A 17,990-nucleotide genomic window follows, 5' to 3' on the forward strand; every position below is an offset into this window, starting at 1 on the left:
AAAATTCAAAACTGTCTGTGAACTCAAATGAGTGCTTAAACATTTTCTGCCAAAAAAACGCGATACTTCTGCCGTGGTAAACACACCAGTAGTGGCTAGTGCTTTAGCAGTGGCCACTTCAAGGTTTATGTTTGAAAAAAAAAAATTCCAGGTTTCTCAATGGATTCAAATTGCCACTACTTATGCAATTTTTATGCACACATTACTGGTGTTTTACCTTACATCGTGGCCAACAGAATAAAATGTAACGTTGAAAGTGAGTAGAGTACTACTATGCAAGCAGAATGTTTTTTCAACTATATTTACTCCTTTTATAATATTACACTAGAACCTCGATTAATCGAGCATCGATTAATCGAGGTTCGTGTTAACCGAGCCGGTAATGAAGTCAATTTATCACAGAAAATAGCGTATATTTTATGAAATGATGAATTTTCTATTTGAATATAAAAATATTTTCTGGAAATTTGATGATTTTTTAATGCATCTTTTAATATCTAACTTGGCATTGTACAAAAATTCAATTGATTTTTTAAGTCTTACTACAAGTTATTTTCTTATTTTAGTTTTTTAACTGTAAAATATTATTTTTTATATGTTCATTTTCATCTTTTAAAAATATTCTATTGTATTTTTAATTAATGCATTTTAAAAGTTTGCTACTCTGGTCAGATTTTCTACAAAGTTTCTATTAAACGAGAGTCCCAATCAACTCAGATAATTGAGGTTCTACTGTAATTGGGACATTAGTTGCTTATCAGAAAAACAATATTTCAGAAACTAGTTTTAAAAATATTAAAATTTCCTGCAAACTTTGGAAATTTTCTGTGAACGGCGTTTGCGTGTTCCTCTATATGATATTGGTTTAGTTCTACACCTCACTAAATTACGTGGGCAGTGGGCACCCATATGAGTTTTAAGGAAAGATTAGATATTTTCTCCATGGTTTAACAGGATATTTTCCCCATGGAAACCGATTTCAGAACAGATTAGGATTACTAAAATTTGACATTTTTAATAACTTTTTTTTAATGGCTGGAGAAAAAATGTTTGTACATTTTTACAAAGAAAAAAGTACTAAAAGCGAGAAAGTTCTAATTTCTAAAGGGGGAATGGAGCCCCCCCCCCCCCACTTTTCATTGCACTCAACAAATTAATTTCTTAAACAGAGTAATCATTAAATATTTTCATCATTAAATATTTTATTTTGGGCGAAGTTTGAAACTAGTAGGTCGAGATACATACCCCTGCAGCAAATCCCAAACTTCCATCAAGTATTTTATACTAAAGAAAAAAAGAAATAGATTAAAAGCAAAGAAAAAGATTTTGACTATCAATTTTTCCATGCATAAGATTTAAAATATACTGAGATACATTATTTCAAATTGCTCAAAACACAAAAACAGTTTAAACACATTGATACTTAATAGAAATTATTCGTTATTTTTTAAAAAAGAGACCTGAGCAGTGGAAAAGAAAAACACTAGAGCCGCCCCAGCACCGGTAAGTGCCCACGTGAAAAGTGTTCCTAAAAATGCCTGAATAATTGGCGACTGGTCACGAATCATATTCGAAAAGTAATTTGTGTTTTCACGTCTTCTATTTCACAGCTAAGCATTTTAATTGTCTTATTTCTTTTATCATAACACAGGTGTGCAATCTTTTGACGCGTGAAGAAAAAACGTTCGGTTAGGGACCGAAAGATTCTGAAAGCGTCAGGGTGAAATAGTGCAATATCTTCGCTTTTTTACTTGATATTCTTATCGTTCATGCTGCCATCTAGTGAACAGATGTATGAGTATCAATCAATATTAATTATAAAATAAAGTTGCAAAGCCCTCAAAGTTGTCTTCTTTTTTGTTCCGTGTTCATTTATTCTTTATAATTAGCCAAAATATAAATATTTGAAGAATTAAAAAGGTTACATTTAGCGTTTATGATGGAAAAAAATGAAAAATAGACTTTTTCATTTACATACATAATTATTAACTTTAGTGCAATCTTATAAAGCAAAGAGAAGAATGTATTATTTTTGGTTACACTTGGTGTAATAAATAAATTTTCAAATTTTATATATAAACATGATAAAATTCAAATTGCCTTTAATTGTTAGTAATAATAAAATTATTCAAAGGGACAGGAATAAAGTAGTATTATTAAACGTTTTTTCATTTGGGTTATTCTGAATAAATACATTGTGCATTTGCATGAAATAGACTTAGGGTATGTAAGAGCTACGATTCGTAAAAAGAGTAATTTAAAATTGGACGACAAACATTGGACGTTCTTGGGAATTGGTATTTGTTACCTTTGGAGGATGTAAAATTAATCCTATGAACAAAAAAATTTATGTAACCTCAACTGATGAAAGTACTCAATAAACTTCGGTAAAAAAATATTTTAGAAATGAAGAAAAAAAGTATTGATGGAATTATTTTCTTCGTATTCATTTACTTTTTACACTTAGTATTCATTATCAATTAATGCCAGGTGAAAAATAACTATGTACAATAGAATAAAAGTTATTAAACTAGTTTTTTGATAATCATATCTTTAAAAAATGAAAAAGGTGCTGAAAAAATGTCAGTTAATTAAAAGTGAGAAACGAAAATTTTTAATTGGAAAAGAAATTCAAATTCGTTTACAACAAATTTAATGATGAACATATCAGTTTAAAATATGAGTTAAGGTTTTGCATCAAAAACAAAATTAAAAAAAAAAGCCCTCAAACATTTTAGTCTGCAAGATGCTCATATGTGAAACATTTTCTATGTTAAAATTCTATATGAAAATAGTTTTATTGTAATAATGATAAATGTTATTGTTATTAGAAATGACTACTTAACGTCAGGGTTTGTGATTTTAATTTTCTTTTGAATCAAAAAACTCGGATTTTTTCAATCAGATTTTTTTAAATCTTGAAACATTTGTATATTAGGGTTGGTTGGGGGACGTGGGTCACTGCGGTAAGAGACCGCAGAGATCATGTTAAATTTCATCACAGTAATTGGTTTAGCCCATATTTGGGATTCGTGAAATTTTTCTATGGCATAGCACTTAGTCAAAAAAAAAAAAAAAAAAAAATATGAATTTTTTTTTTTTTGCGAGTTCGAGCAACATTTTTCAAAGAAGTGTTTCCAGGTTAGTTTTTATCATTTTTATGATAATTAATTTTTCACCTATAGTATAACTTAAAGTTCATACAGCAACAAGAATTTTTTAATAAAATATTATTAATAAGTGTTTAAGAGGAGGGGTCCCACTTACCCCGTACATTTTTGCTATACGTGGTAAGTGTGGGTATCCATCTACTAAGTAAGTGTGTATTATACCTACCCCCTCACTATGGGTAGAGTCCCCCTACAATAATGGGAATTTCAAAATAAAGAGCAACTCTGATTAAGTATTTGTATTGGCGAAATACAAGACAACTATGACGACTTAGTATAGGAATTGATAGCTGAGCTAAAAACTGTTAAAGCTGGTGATTATGTTTTTGTGAAACGTTCGATTTAAGTAGGTCTAATTTTGGAAGTTGATGTTACAAATTAAAATTAGTGTTGAATTTTCAAGAACGAATAGAAATAGTGACACTTTTTTTTTTTGGCATTGTGCAGAAGATGTTGGGAAAATTACTGAAGATGAAACGATAATGGTTCTTTTTTACAAAGACGCAGTCATTTAGTGTTTCCAATTATTTTTTTTTACTTATGATTTTGGCAAATTTACTCAAATTAATCTTAATCAACTGTATTACGTTCATTAAACACACCTTTATATGTAAAAGTAAAATATATGTTCCTATAGACTTTCAATAAATTTCACAAATAAAATTGCTTTGTTTTTCGTTTTAATATATGATACAGATTTAAAAGACGGTAAATATCTTATAAATGTCAAAAAAATATTTCACACTAAAAATGTACCGCACCGTATTTTTAGATATGCTTTATTTAAATTTAAATTAAAAGGGGTAACCCACTTACTCCTTACTCACGCCCGGCTCCTGGGGTAGGCGGCCGCTTGGGGTGGCAGATTTTAGGGGCGGCAAATTTCGAAGTATGAAAATCTGTTCCAGCGCCATAAGATTCACGGCTTCAAGGGTAAAAGTACAAATAATTTAGAGTGTGTATCAGTGCTTGGACATGCAAAGCATAGTTCGGAATATAACTAAAAATTCAATTTAGTTTTAGGGGCGGCAAATTGCATGGTTTAAAAGTCTTTTTAAAATATTAACACCCGTTTCAGTGATATAAGATGCACTATTTTATCAATGAAAAAGACAACTTAAAGTGTGTACCACAGCTTAGATATGCAAAACTCATATTATTATTTTATATTATGACTATTATTACTCAATGGGGGTGATTGGGGTGCGGCACTAGTCAATGTCGCCTTGGGCTTACCCCATCCAACCCTACTTTACATTTAAAAACATAATATATTTCCCACACAATAGATGAAACAGCAACTTTTTAGCTATTTTCACTTCATGGCAGTAGCTATGTTTGAATAATAGGTATAAGTAGACCAGTTTTAACACAAATAATGTATGATTCAAAATAAATTTAGCGTTTAAAATTTAAAGAGAGGTTCATAGAATTTTTATTTTGATCTTTTGGTGCAAGTCTAGAAGCATAATAGATAATAAATTTTTATCATAAAATGTCTGTACATGTACATTGTGCATAGTAATCTGCAATTTTTCCCCCAGTCTCTTTTCCCCCTTTTTTCAAGCAGTTTTCAAGTATAATTTTCTCTTTTTTTAAACTGAAAACTGTCACACATGATAGAAGTTTTACAATGACAATTAGAAATCCTTCAGAACAAATTTTGACTATCAACCACTAGGTTTCAAATCGCTGCTCTGCCCCCCCCTTCCCCCAGCTACTACCACCAATCCTTCAACTATATACTTCTAGGAAACAGTGGTGCCCCTATTTCCTATTATTATATGTTTCTTATTTTTTAGAAGAAAAAATCTAAAAATTTGGCAGTTTTCTATGTTTATCAGCTTAGAGTCGACAAAAGTTCTGAAATAGATTTAATTGGGGTGAATAAGGCAATTGTTGAAACTTGATTATAACCAGCCTGAACTGATGAACCTTTTAGCTTACTCTTAAAATTAGCATTAGTTCTCTAAATAATTCAATAAATTCTTAAGATTCAGAAATAGGTTATAACGTTTAGATAAGATGCGATTTTGTTTAACGCTTTGCTTAATCAGGGGTGCCCTTCATCCTAAAGGGAAAGAGCACCCCCCCCCCCTAAATGTCATGAAGTGTCCCCCGCTTATCAAGAGCTCCCCAAAATTGAGAAAAATACTCCTAAAAGCAACCCCTATAAAAATTTCAATGGATCACTCTGCGGCATGACCCTTCCGCCCCCCTTGGTGGGCACCCCTGGCTTAATGATAAGGTTTCCATCATGATGTACATTTTTAGTGCAAAATAATGTGTTAAACAATTACTTTACTTAATAAGTTTACTTAATTACTTTACTTAAAGTCATGGTGTATAAGAAAAAAATGCAATTTTTTATATATACTTTTTTCCGAATTGTAATTTTAGAATAAAAGCAATATTGCAAGAATAATCTATGTAGTTTAGCCAGTTGAAGTTAAGATTTTATAATGCAGTGCAGTTAAATTTAGAGCAATACATTCTAAAAATTCAAATTTATTAAATACAAATTAAATCAACTGATTTTAATCAATGATTTTTTTAAAACAATTTCTTGATTCAAATCAATGGTTTCTTTTTCTAAATTACTTAATTAAAATCATGATTTTAATCATGACTTAAATCAAGCTGATTTAAATCAACGAACACTGCTTAACATTAAGTAAGATTGTCAAGCAGTTAACAATAAGTATTGACAAAATCGAAAGCGTGTACGGTTCCAAATTATGAACACATTGAGTATTAAAAAATGATAACAATTAGGATTAAAAAAAATGGTGCTCATATTTTAATATCTTGTTGTCAGTCGAGAACTTTTTTTTTTTTTTTTTTTTTTTGAGCAATCACGATTGCTTATTCTTTTCCCCACTTGACTGTTTTTTTGGCGTGCTATGATTCTATTTCTCCGTCGCCTCCCTCTGCCATTACCGTCCATCGTTCTCACGATGCCAATCCCTTGCGAAAACCGTCTCCAGGTTGCGTCCATATTCTACACACACACGCGTACATACACACCTACACACATAACCACACACACAAACCTACACACATACCCACACACATACACACACGCATGTTTACACACAGACACAAACACACACCTACACACACACGCCTGCACACAGACACAAACACACACCTACACACACACGCCTGCACACAGACACAAACACACACACACACTTACACAGCACACATGCCTGCACACACGCAAAAAACACGTGATTGCGAAAAACATAATTTAAATTCAATTTGTCAAAATTCATTTTTTTTTTTTTTTTTAAACGTTTTCTTAAATTAGTCAAGTGCATGCTGGGCAAAGTGACATAGTTCAATTCGTTTACTTATTCAATCATTTTAAGTATTAATTTATTAATTAACTAACAATTGCCTTATTTACCCCAATTGAATTTATTTCAGAACTTTAGTCGACTCTGACTGATAAACATAGAAAATTGTCAAATTTTAAGAATTTATCTTGAAAAAAGTATAAAAATTATAATTCTAGAAAATATAGTAGCACCAATGTTTCCTAGAAGTATAGTTGAACGATTGGTGGTAGTAGCTGGGGAAAGGGGGGGGGGGGGCAGACCAGCTAGAGTTGAAACCTAGCAGTAACGAAATTTGTACGCAAGGATTTCTAATTGTCATTGTAAAACTTCTATCATCATGTGTGACATTTTTCTTTTTATTAAAGGAGAAAATTCTGTTTGAAAATTGCGTGAAAAAGGGGAAAGAAGGGACTTGGAAAAAAATTCTAGATTGCAATGCACAATGTACAAACATTTTATGATAAAAATTTACTATGAACTATGCCTCTGGACTTGCACTAAAAGATCAATAATGATAATGATGTCTACAAATGTTTCAAGACTAAAAAAAAAAAAACATCTAAATAAAAAAAATCCGAATTTTTTGATTAAAAAAATAAATAAAAAATCACAATCCCTGACGTTAAGTAGTCATTTCTAACCTTTATCATTATCACAAACTATTATAGAATTTTAACATAGAAAATGTGTTTCACATATATATATATGAGAGTCTTGCAGAGTAAAATATTTGAGTGCTTTTGTTTTTGACTGATATGTTCATCATTAAATTTCCTGTAAACGAATTTGAATTTTTTTTTTCATTCAAAAATTTTCGTTTTTCACTTCTAACAGACATTTTTCAGCACCATTTTCATTTTTTAAAAATATGATTATCAACAAACTAGTTTAATAACTTTTATTCTATTGTAAGTAGTTATTTTTCACCTGGCATTAATTCATACGAATGCTAATTGTAAAAAGTAAATGAATAGAAAGAAAATAATTCTGTTAATGCTTTTTTTTTTTTTTCATTTCTAAAATACTTTTTAGCGAAGTTGAATATTTGCAATTTTTTCGTCCAATTTTAAATTACTGTTTTCATGAATCGTAGCTATTACATATATTAAGTCTATTTCATGTGAATGCGCAATATACTTATTCAGAATAACACAAATGAAAAAACCTTTAATATATAATATGCTACCTTATTCTTGTCTATTTGAATAATTTTACTATTACTAACAATTGCTGGCGGTTTGACTTTTATCATGCTAAAATATTAACGAATTTGAAAATTTATTTATTCACCCATTTATACCAAGAGTAACCAAAAATAATGCAGTCTTCTTCTCTTTTCTTTATAAAAGATTGCACTATCTAATGTAAATAATCATGCACGTAAATGAAAAAGTATTTTTTTATTTTTTTCCACCGTAAACAAAATTATTAGCCATTTTAATTATTCGAATATTTTTATTTTTGCCAATTATAAAGAATAAATGAATACTAAAAAAAGAAAGAAGGAGAACCTCCATTAATAGGGCTTTGCAACCTTATTTTTATAATAATTATTGATCGATACTCATACATTTATCCACTAGATGGCAGCATGAACGATGAGAAAATCAAGTTGAAAAGCGAAGATATTGCACTATTTCACCCTGATGCTTTCAGAATCTTTCGGTCCCTAACCGAACGTAAGAAAAACACTTGCGGAAGAACAACACAGCATTTAAAAAGAAAAAAATAATAAGAGAAAGGGAAAAGTTCTCTTCACTTCATTTCACTGCAAAACATTAGGGGGAAAAAAAGGGAAACTGCTATTGCCGAGCGGCGTAAAGCGTTTGCTCTAACAGCAGCTTGGACACACCAGCGAACCACCACCATTTCCCTAACGTTCCTGCCAAAAATAGTCTGAAATTGCGACTGTAAGATTTTAGTTTTGCAAAATTTTGGATGGAGATCCCTAATCTTTCCTTTCCACTTAACGTGGCAAAAGATAACCTGAATGTGAATTTTTAATTTTTAAATATTTCAGGGGAGAATCCCTGAACTCTTTCTTTTCAATGATAGCGTAAAATTGACATCAGTTGCGAAAAGAAAATTCAGGAGAAAACCTCCTCTCCTTCTCTTTTCCTATATCATAACGAAGTATTTCGGGAGAAATCCTTAGAATCATCTCAATTCCCTTAATGTCACCAAAGATAACACTTCTTATTTAGGACTTTAGCTCAATAAGTTTCCCTGAGGAGCCCCGACCGTCATCAAAGATTTTAATTAACCTCAATCAAGGACTTGGAGAGAGGGGGCGCGTGAGATATGACCCACCCCCTTAGATTTTTTCGACAGTCGGTATTTTCAACAGATCTGTCGGAAAAAGTATATGAATGGTATATTTTATTCTGTAATCGACTTTTGGGGAAAAAAAATTCAGAGTTATAAAATGAACGTAAAATATACCAGGAATGCGAGTCGGAGAGAAAATGACCGACTCTGGGAGTTTTAGAGCCTTCGACTCCGACTCCTTCATGCCAAAATCAGTCCGACTTCGCAGGCTCTGGCAGAGTTGCTGATTTTGAGGGAAAAGGACCGACTCCGATTCGTGAAAGTTTAAACTTCGACTCTCAACTCTTACACTTTTACCCCAAAATCAGCCTGACTCCGCAGCCCTGAAATATATCACTCGGCCAAGGCTTCACTTGATACGCGTATCGAGTGAAGCCTTGACTCGGCATAAAGGACGATTTTTCTCAGGTCTGCATTTGTGTAAGATAGGCAGAGCAACAGAATTTAAAGAGACAGTAAAAATGGGGCAGAACTAGACCAAGTACTGTCTTATCTACTCTTACTGAGAAACGAAAAAGTGCCTTTGGAGGGGGGGAGGTCATTCGATCATTGTCTAAAACGAACGCGATGTCTAACATATGGCCCACGGGACACATCCGGCCTAAGAACAGATTTGGTGATTTGGCATCAGTGACTGAATAATAAACAGCAGATAAGACAGACGTCACCTAAACATCGCCATATAGGCCGCTAACATCTGCCCGCCCTAATCGAAAGACTCTTTATTTTAAAATTTCTAACAAATGGGAGGCAGATGCCAAAATATGCCATATTCAACTCTTTACTGCATCCAGCAAAAATGTAAAAATCATGGTTTCTTTTTTCTGTCTGATATTGATTGAGATAAAGTTTTGTGACTCACATGTTTCCATATCTTGCTATTGATTCATTCCCAAATTCAGTGTTTAGGAAGTTCTGCTGCTTGTTTTTATCTTACTTTTGATGCATGCTGTCGATCTGTTTAGCACAAGTTAAAAATATTACTTTAGCTCTATTCTTTTTCGTTCGCTGCCCTACTTATACTTGAAAAAAAAATTGTAAAGAGAAATCTATGGTACATATTAAACTTAAAATAGGTGTTTCATACAAAGTTCGAACAATTCCGTAAAACTGTACAATCAAGTATTAAAATGTCAGACACTGGAAAGTGTAAATGAATTGCTTTGAAGAATTTTAATTGTTCTCGACACCTTGAAAATAATTAAATGAGTCTTTGAAATTTCTTGAAAAGTGCTTCAATTTTATTTCCTATCAAGTGCATAAAATATGAATTGTCCGAATTGGCAAGATGTTACTTTATAAATACATGTTTTAAATGTGTACACCATTCCTTTTAAAGCATAATTTACTATTAATTATTTTATATTTAATTCAGTGCTGTGTTTGTCGGTGATTTGGAGGGATGATTATAAACTTAACTGTACCGAAAGCAGATGCCAGCAAGTGGCACAATGCGTGATCTTTTCTTTTCCCTCGGTCTTCCACTCTGTCAGGTCAGCGATTTGTCGAACCAAAAACAATTTTTATTTTGAACCATCTTAAGTTGTTAAATAGTGTATGACTCAAAAAAAAAATCCGATTTTTTCCCCTGGTATTTTTGTAGTTCCAAACAGCTCTTATATGTCCTCAAAATGCAGAATTATACATATGTATTTTCAAATTTTCTCCGGGGGAAAACCCCCGAACCCCCTAAAATTGCAAATCTTCTGCAGCCCCCTTAAAGAAGGTCTATGCATCACTATCCTGTTGCCCTTCCTCTTTCAAGATCAATCGAAGATAAGACAGCGAAAGAATAAAAAAGAAAAGAAAATAATGAAATAAAACCCCATGGCTTGATGTATCAAGTATCACAGGGAAGATATAAGCATAGCGAGAGATGAAACTTAAAAAATGGCCTGTTTTGCCACCGACATAACAAGTAGTCTGGACTACAAAAGGGGGCCGACTATACGATGATGTGTAATGATGTAAGTTATCGGGGTTTGCTTCCAACATATTATTTTTATGATTTTTTTTTTTTTTTTCAAAATTTCATTACGAAGATCACAACAAAGTGGATAGAAAAACATGGGATGCCCGAAATATGTTTTAAATGGAAGAAAAATTAAAATATAGAGAGAAAGAGTGATTTAGAACAATTGAAAGGTAGAGACACCAGCAGCTCTAAATCTTTCTAAAAGGTAAAAAATTAATGGAAAGCAAAAGTACATCAAGAAATTCAACAATCCTGATATTGGATGAATGGGGCAAAAAGGGTTTGTTTTTCAAACACAAAAATTTGATAGGGAAATATGAATGTTCCATTATGGAAAAACTAAAATAGGTAAATGTTTTTGGAAAACAAAAAGTAGGTCAGGATGTTCTACAACATATTTTTAAAAATAAAAAAAAAAGATTATGAGTAAAGCAAAATAGAGGGAGGGAGGAGTTTTCTAAGTCTATTTCCACCTTTTTACGTCACCAAAAGTAGCCTAAAATTTCATTTCTATAACTTTAATTTTAAAAAAAATTCAGAGGAGATTCCATGAACCCGCTTCCACTATCATCATTAAAGATAATACAAACTTATTTTTCTTTCAAACATCAGTTTCAAAGAGTTGCCGAGTGAGACTCAACGAACCACATCCCTTCCCACAACGTCATCAAAGATGATCTTCAACTGTGCATTTAGAACTTAAATATCGAAAAATTTCTGGGGAAGGTCCTAAACACTATCTCTCTCCCCAGCATCATCGAAGAAGGCAAACAATTTCGTTTTAATGACCTCAACTTCTAAACATTTGTGCTGAAGCCCCCCCCCCCCTCCGTTCCCAACATTTTGAAGATGATCTAAAATCTCAAACATTTTCCGGAGGAGATTCTCCAAACCCCATCCAGTCACTCAGCACTGTCAGGTGCATTAGAGGTCTTACAAATGCATATTTAAAGTTTTCATTTCGAATTATTTTCAGGGGAAAGATCTTTATTGCGACCCACCTTCATATCTAATCAGATTGTCTGAAATTTTGTTTTTAGGACCTTAAATTCGAAAACTCTCCTGGACCCTGATTTTAGCCCTCCTCCTACCTTATTGAAAATCGTCTAAGATTTTGTTTTTATGACCTGAATTTTAAAATTCTTTTATGAGAGCTAACTCGATTTCATCCCTTCTCTAATATTATGAAATTCGTCCAAAATTTTGTTGTTGCAACTTCAATTTCAAAACAGCTACGGAAGAGTTACCAAACCCTATTCCTTCTCGTAATGTCATCGGAGATGGTTTCCGATTCCATATTTAAGTCTTTAATTTCGAAATTTTTCTTGGGAAAAACGGTTAAACCCCATCTATGTCCCAGACGTCATAAAAGATGTTCAACAATTTTTGGTTTTCAGTTTCGAAAAGTTTCCTCGTAAAGTCACCAATCGCCCCGCATCAAAAAAAAGAAAAAACGAATCATTGAAAATTGCTCTTTAGGGCTTTAGGCTTTCTGGAGAGCTCTCCCGATTCCCACCGTTCCCCAGCATCGTTAGAAAATATTGTCGAAATTTTCGTTTTAACAACTAATTTCTACGGGGAGAGAGTCCCGAACTCATCCCTTTCTCCAACATCATCATAGAAAACGTGCAATTACGTGTGTAGGACTTCAGTTACGAAGATTTTCCGGGGCGAGCTCCAAATGCCATTACTTCCCGTTAAATAGCCTTAAATGGCCTAAAATTGCATTTCAAACGCTTCAATTTCCAAAAATTCACGGGAAAGCAATCTCGACCCCCCCCCCTCCTTTTTGAACTCATCGAAGGAAAACAAAGAAAGAAACCCATCCCTCATTTTGTCCCACAGGGAGGAGCACGAAATCTACACTTTTGTCACTGAATGCTGCTACTCCTCTGGTAATGCCCGGGGGGGGGGGGGATATGATTTCGATAAAGTTCGGATATGTGAGGTGAGGCGTAATCTGTAAGTTTGGTCTAGATTATAATCGTAAATAGATGTTAATCCGGTTCTGCACAGATACACAGACACGTCAAAGTTATAACCCCCTTCTTTTATGTGTCGGGGGTATAAAAGAGTAGGGGAATTTAATCGATTTAATTCTGAATTTTAAAACGAACTTTTACAGTACTTAGCATTTACATTCAAAATGTAGACTCACAGATCACCTGGTTAGCCCTAACCTCTATGCCAGTTCCTGAATATACCCCATTAGAGATCAGAAAATACTTCTTACCACAAGGCGGGTTCACGTCTATTTGCGCCCCATATATACTACGTCGAAATTACTCACCTCACATTTTCGAACTGTTTCGAAATCATATCCCTCCCCTCTCCCCCCCCCCCCCCCAACTATCCTTTCTCAGATTCGTAGCAGTTTCGCGGATATAGGTGAAGATTTGCACCCTCCCCCCCCAGAGAAGATGAGGGATATATGATATTTTTTCCTTCAGTGTTGTTTAAAAAAGTTCGGTCGTGTTCCCCCGGAACTTTTTTTCGACATTGAAACTTGCGAAATGCGATTTTAGGCTAAACAAATGTGTATATGATCCTGCTGCAACGTCCCCGTAACTCTCTCCAACGAAAAAGAAAAGTTTTCTAATCCTTTAAAGAAAAACAGGATCTTTTACTAAGTTTATGGGTACATGATACCCTCATCCCAGCTTTTGATGACACAATTGTATTTTTTTTTCAATTGTTTTGTTCCTTTACCTATACATATGACTACATAAAACATTTTGCAAATTATATTTTTTTTATTATTAAATATCAGTGTCTTGACTTTAATATTTTTTGAAACAAACAAACTGATGGTTAAAGTAATGTTATTCTTTCATTTATTTTTTCTATTTTGAGTAAAATACACAGGTATACAATGTTGCAACATTTCTCATGTCTCGATACTTTTCCTCTGTAGTTTAGTGCTTTCAGATAACCTTATAATTTTTATGAAGAATAAAAGACTTGGATTAAATAGCTACTAATAATTAAAAAACAAATTTTAACTAAAGGTTATCTGAAATTAGGATGCTGATAGTAGGCTACCCACTATTTTTGAATTGCTATGTCTTTTAAATTTTATACCCATAATCTAATTTAACTAACAATAGCATGAAAATTGACGAAGAGAAATTAGATAAAATTTTGAAATTATTTTTGGAAAATTAGGAAAATGGAGAAAAATGAATTGACTCATAGAAGAAACTATTAACTGTTTATCTAAAGTCGAAATTGTAAAATAAAAAAAAAATAATAGAGAAAATAATAGTATTAATAATAATCAGTATGATTGCTAATCGGCTCTGCCGATTAATCGGCCGATTATCGAAGGTCAATTAATTGGTTATCGGTCAATTTGTTTATCGGCGCATCCCTACTCTAAATGTCACGAAGTCATCAAACCCCATGTATATTATTATCGGCAAAAATACATACGAATTCTGTAGAAGTTGTTTTTCTGCTGGTGCAGTGCAATTGTAAGAAAAACAACTCGTCATCGCTGAGCTAAATTTCAGTATCTCATAGAAGACTCGCGTTTTACGACGTTGCGGTATGAAGTTAATTTTGTTTGTTATTATTGATGGTGAAATTTTGGTTTATCCCGTAAATAAATAAAAAAAATAAATAATAAAACATAAAACAAAAATAATAAAAATAAATAATAAATAAATAAATAAATATGAATATAAAAAAAATAAACTGGTAAAATAACTTGCTTTAGAACTTAAAAACCCAAGCAGTACTATTTCTATTTGTATTGGAAATATTCTAACAATTGCATTATAATAAGTACTGTACTGTGCGAAATTTCGTGAACCACTAGCCTATTTTCCTTACAATATTCAAGGACCACTTGTTTGTCATATTTTTGTTTTATAAAATGATAAAGTTCTTGTTTTTAACCTTTTAAATATTAATTGAGACCTTCTTACATTCGGTGCAGAATTTATTTAGTTAATATTAAGCTAATTTGTATTTTAAATATTTTATACAATTAGTCAAGTACATGCGGGATAAAGTGGAGGGGGCGAACTGAAATAGTTCATTTCATTTGCTCACTCGATCATTCGTTTAATCACTTACGTATTCAATTATTAATTCATTCGTTTACTTTCTTTCATTTAGTAATTCACTTATTTAATCATTCATTCACTTATTTTCTAACTAATTCACTCTTTTACCCACTTATTTATTTTTTTTTATATATTAATTAATTAATTTAGTTTTTCGTTTATTGTTACAATATCGTTTTATTTATTCATTAAACTTTTTATTTACTAATTCATTCGATTAAAAGTATTTTTATGATTGAATAAAAAAAATTTCATTAGAAAAATATTCTATTTTTCACTTTGTCCCATTAAAAAAATGAAAAATTTCCACCTTTTTTTCAAGGTGAAAATCTACTGCCAGAAATCAAGTCTCAGCTAAAGTTTATTGTAAAATACATTGTTCTATATGTATGTATTGTAATTTTTTCTATATGTATGTATTGTAATTTTTTCTATATGTATGTATTGTAATTTTTAAAAGAAATTTCCAATTAATTCATTTTGAAAAAGTTCAGTCATTTTAACTATTTTACTTTGCCCCACATTCCCCTACTTATCCAAATTTATGAAAATTATCTTTAACTAATATGTAAATGGTTAGCACGTCGGTAAAGTTCTGGTGATAACCTGCTTAAATGGAATTTAGTCTTGTGAGCCCCTATTTAAATCTTACGCACTCCCAATTTTCTCTTTTGTTGGTAAAACCCTGGAAGGGTAAATTTGGGTACCACTGTTCTTCAGAGAAGAAGTAAAAATAATCAGGAATGAAGAAGTGACTTTGTGCAAAGAAAGAACCATGAAAAACAACGTAATTAATTCAAAAATTGTAAGAACAGTGGTGTTCCCATAGGGTATACTCCATATACGCCGCATACTCTCAAACATTTTTTAGACATATAGCGTATATCCTCAAGCTTCAAAAATTCCTAATATGACATATTATGTATATGATCGCATACACATCATACTGTGCGTAGTGGATAACTGGGAGTATACGCTCAGAAAAATTGATGGGAACATCACTGTGTAAGAGTTGCAACAACTTGCAATATTTGTGCATTAATTACGTTGCTTCTTATTGTAACTAAGTAAAAATTCTATTTTCCAAAGAAAGAAATATGTAAAAGAAAAAAAAATGAATTTTAAGGTTTTGAATTCAAGTTAAGCTTTCCGCAATCGCGAATTGCGACAGGACCCTACTCGTTGGGTTTCTTGTTTCCACTAATGGCTTTCATCGCAACCATAATTTGAATTCAAAACGTCAAAATTCAAATGAATGCCAGAGGCTGGATGCTATATGTTCTGTGATGGATACTGTTTTGGCGTATAAATGATTGTGTTAAGACGAGAAGGTCCTTTATAAATAATTCGATTCCGAGGTACATAGACGCGTGCATTACAAGAATAGAAAAATACAACCAAAGGACGGACGTCATTCCACGGTCAAGTGAAAACAATAAGCAATTCGTGATTGCTAAAAAGAAAAAAGAAAATCACACAATAAAAGAAGTGTTTTCAGAAACAATAATAAACTTTGTATTTTATTCGAATGTTCTAATACAGATAATAACAATAAATAAAATATTTAAAAGTTTGACTAGGGGCGCGACGCCCTGTGTGTGATGAACAAGTACTCATTCAAGCAAAAATATTTTATCTCTGGGTTAGAATACAATTGAAAAGACATTTTGTCAACAACGCATAAGGATATTTTCCATATCCCCTCCCACCAGATATAAAACTATATCTGCACTTTAAACATTCATTTTATCAATTGCATTTCCAATAGCTTGACGCCTAAAGCGATTTCATTTAAAATACAGGACGAATCTTTCAACAATACCATGTTAAACAGCTTCATTTACATTACAACGATGACCGAATCATTTCAAAAACACATGATAGAAGTTAAAATAACAATAAATATTAAAAAACATTTATAAAAAGGAAAAAGAAGTTTCATTGATCACATAAATATATTTCCAAAGTGTATTTTTAATTATATTGCTCAACAAATGTAAAACTAACAAATATTCTAGTAAAAGTAATTTGAATATTCTACACGTAATAATCAGAATAAATGTGCTATATTTTAAGTATTTAAAGTTTTTGTAATTATTATATTATTATTTTCGTCACAATTCACACTTAATGTCATTCAATAATTTAAGCTTGGTTTAAGTTTAAAAAAAAATCAACAATCTATAACTTTTATTTTGTATTGGCACTCAATAAATTAAATAAGCAATACTCATAAAAAGATCAACTATCATTCGGAAGAAAAAAAATATTTTGATATTTCATGCAAATGTGAAGAAGTTAATATAATTATACAATTTTTAGTGAAATATTGTATTATGTAAAAATAACAAGAAAATGATACGAAAGCAGTTCGGGTTGCCAATATACACATTATAAATACTAAATTTAGATAAACAGTTAGAACGTGTTTTTAGAGCCAGTTCGAGCGTTTTTGAGGTAAGAAAGAAACGCTATATTTTGAATGAAATCCGCAAAGAGCTAGACAGCTTTCAAAAATACACTTTGTTAAAGATTCAGTCTCAATCTAAATGTCATTAAACTATCTTTGCCATAAAGTTATGGATTTTTGAAACGTGCGGCTTCAAAGTACGGGCAAATCACAGGCAATATTTTCCACTTCATTCTGATGCTTTCGTTTTATTTGTTTAATCGAAACAACCTGCTCCGAAGAAGTTTCTGAAATTAGAGACCTCGGAAATCGCTATGACTAAACAACAAGTAACTTGTAGGGGTCGAAATGATCCAACAAAATCAGTTATGAAGGTATTCCAATTATTTTCCGTTTAAATATTTTTTTTACAAAGTTAATTTATCAATTGCTTTTTTACAAACATACGATTTCATTTAATAGGTATTATGAATGTACTTTTCAAATATTTATTACATTTTTAAAAAGTCGTCTGTTGTCAAAATTGTTTTCAAAATTCCTTAATGAATCTGGCAACCATATAAGCATTATATTATATGGAGTTTCAAAGAATTTTTTGGGAAAAAAAAGGAACTTATTTTTGTAAAGAAATGAAAAACTTATACCTTTTAGGCACTTAAAATTATCCGTTTTGAATAAATTCGGATGCAATTT

General features: G+C 31.7%; 1 protein-coding gene across 1 annotated transcript in view; it reads right to left on the minus strand.

The window, feature by feature from the left end:
- LOC129225846 (zinc transporter ZIP11-like) overlaps window positions 1-8,256 on the minus strand; it is a 30,785-nt gene extending 22,529 nt beyond the window's left edge. Inside the window, exons 1-3 of the mRNA XM_054860367.1 lie at window positions 8,196-8,256; window positions 1,461-1,673; window positions 1,246-1,284 (exon numbers count right to left, since the gene is read on the minus strand). Of these exons, the coding sequence (XP_054716342.1) occupies window positions 1,246-1,284; window positions 1,461-1,568 (147 nt within the window). The 5' untranslated portion in view covers window positions 1,569-1,673; window positions 8,196-8,256. The remainder of the gene's footprint in view (window positions 1-1,245; window positions 1,285-1,460; window positions 1,674-8,195) is intronic.
- Between the last annotated feature and the right edge of the window lie 9,734 nt (window positions 8,257-17,990).

The sequence above is a fragment of the Uloborus diversus genome, chromosome 7 (assembly GCF_026930045.1).
Source record: "Uloborus diversus isolate 005 chromosome 7, Udiv.v.3.1, whole genome shotgun sequence".
Lineage (NCBI taxonomy): Eukaryota > Metazoa > Arthropoda > Arachnida > Araneae > Uloboridae > Uloborus > Uloborus diversus.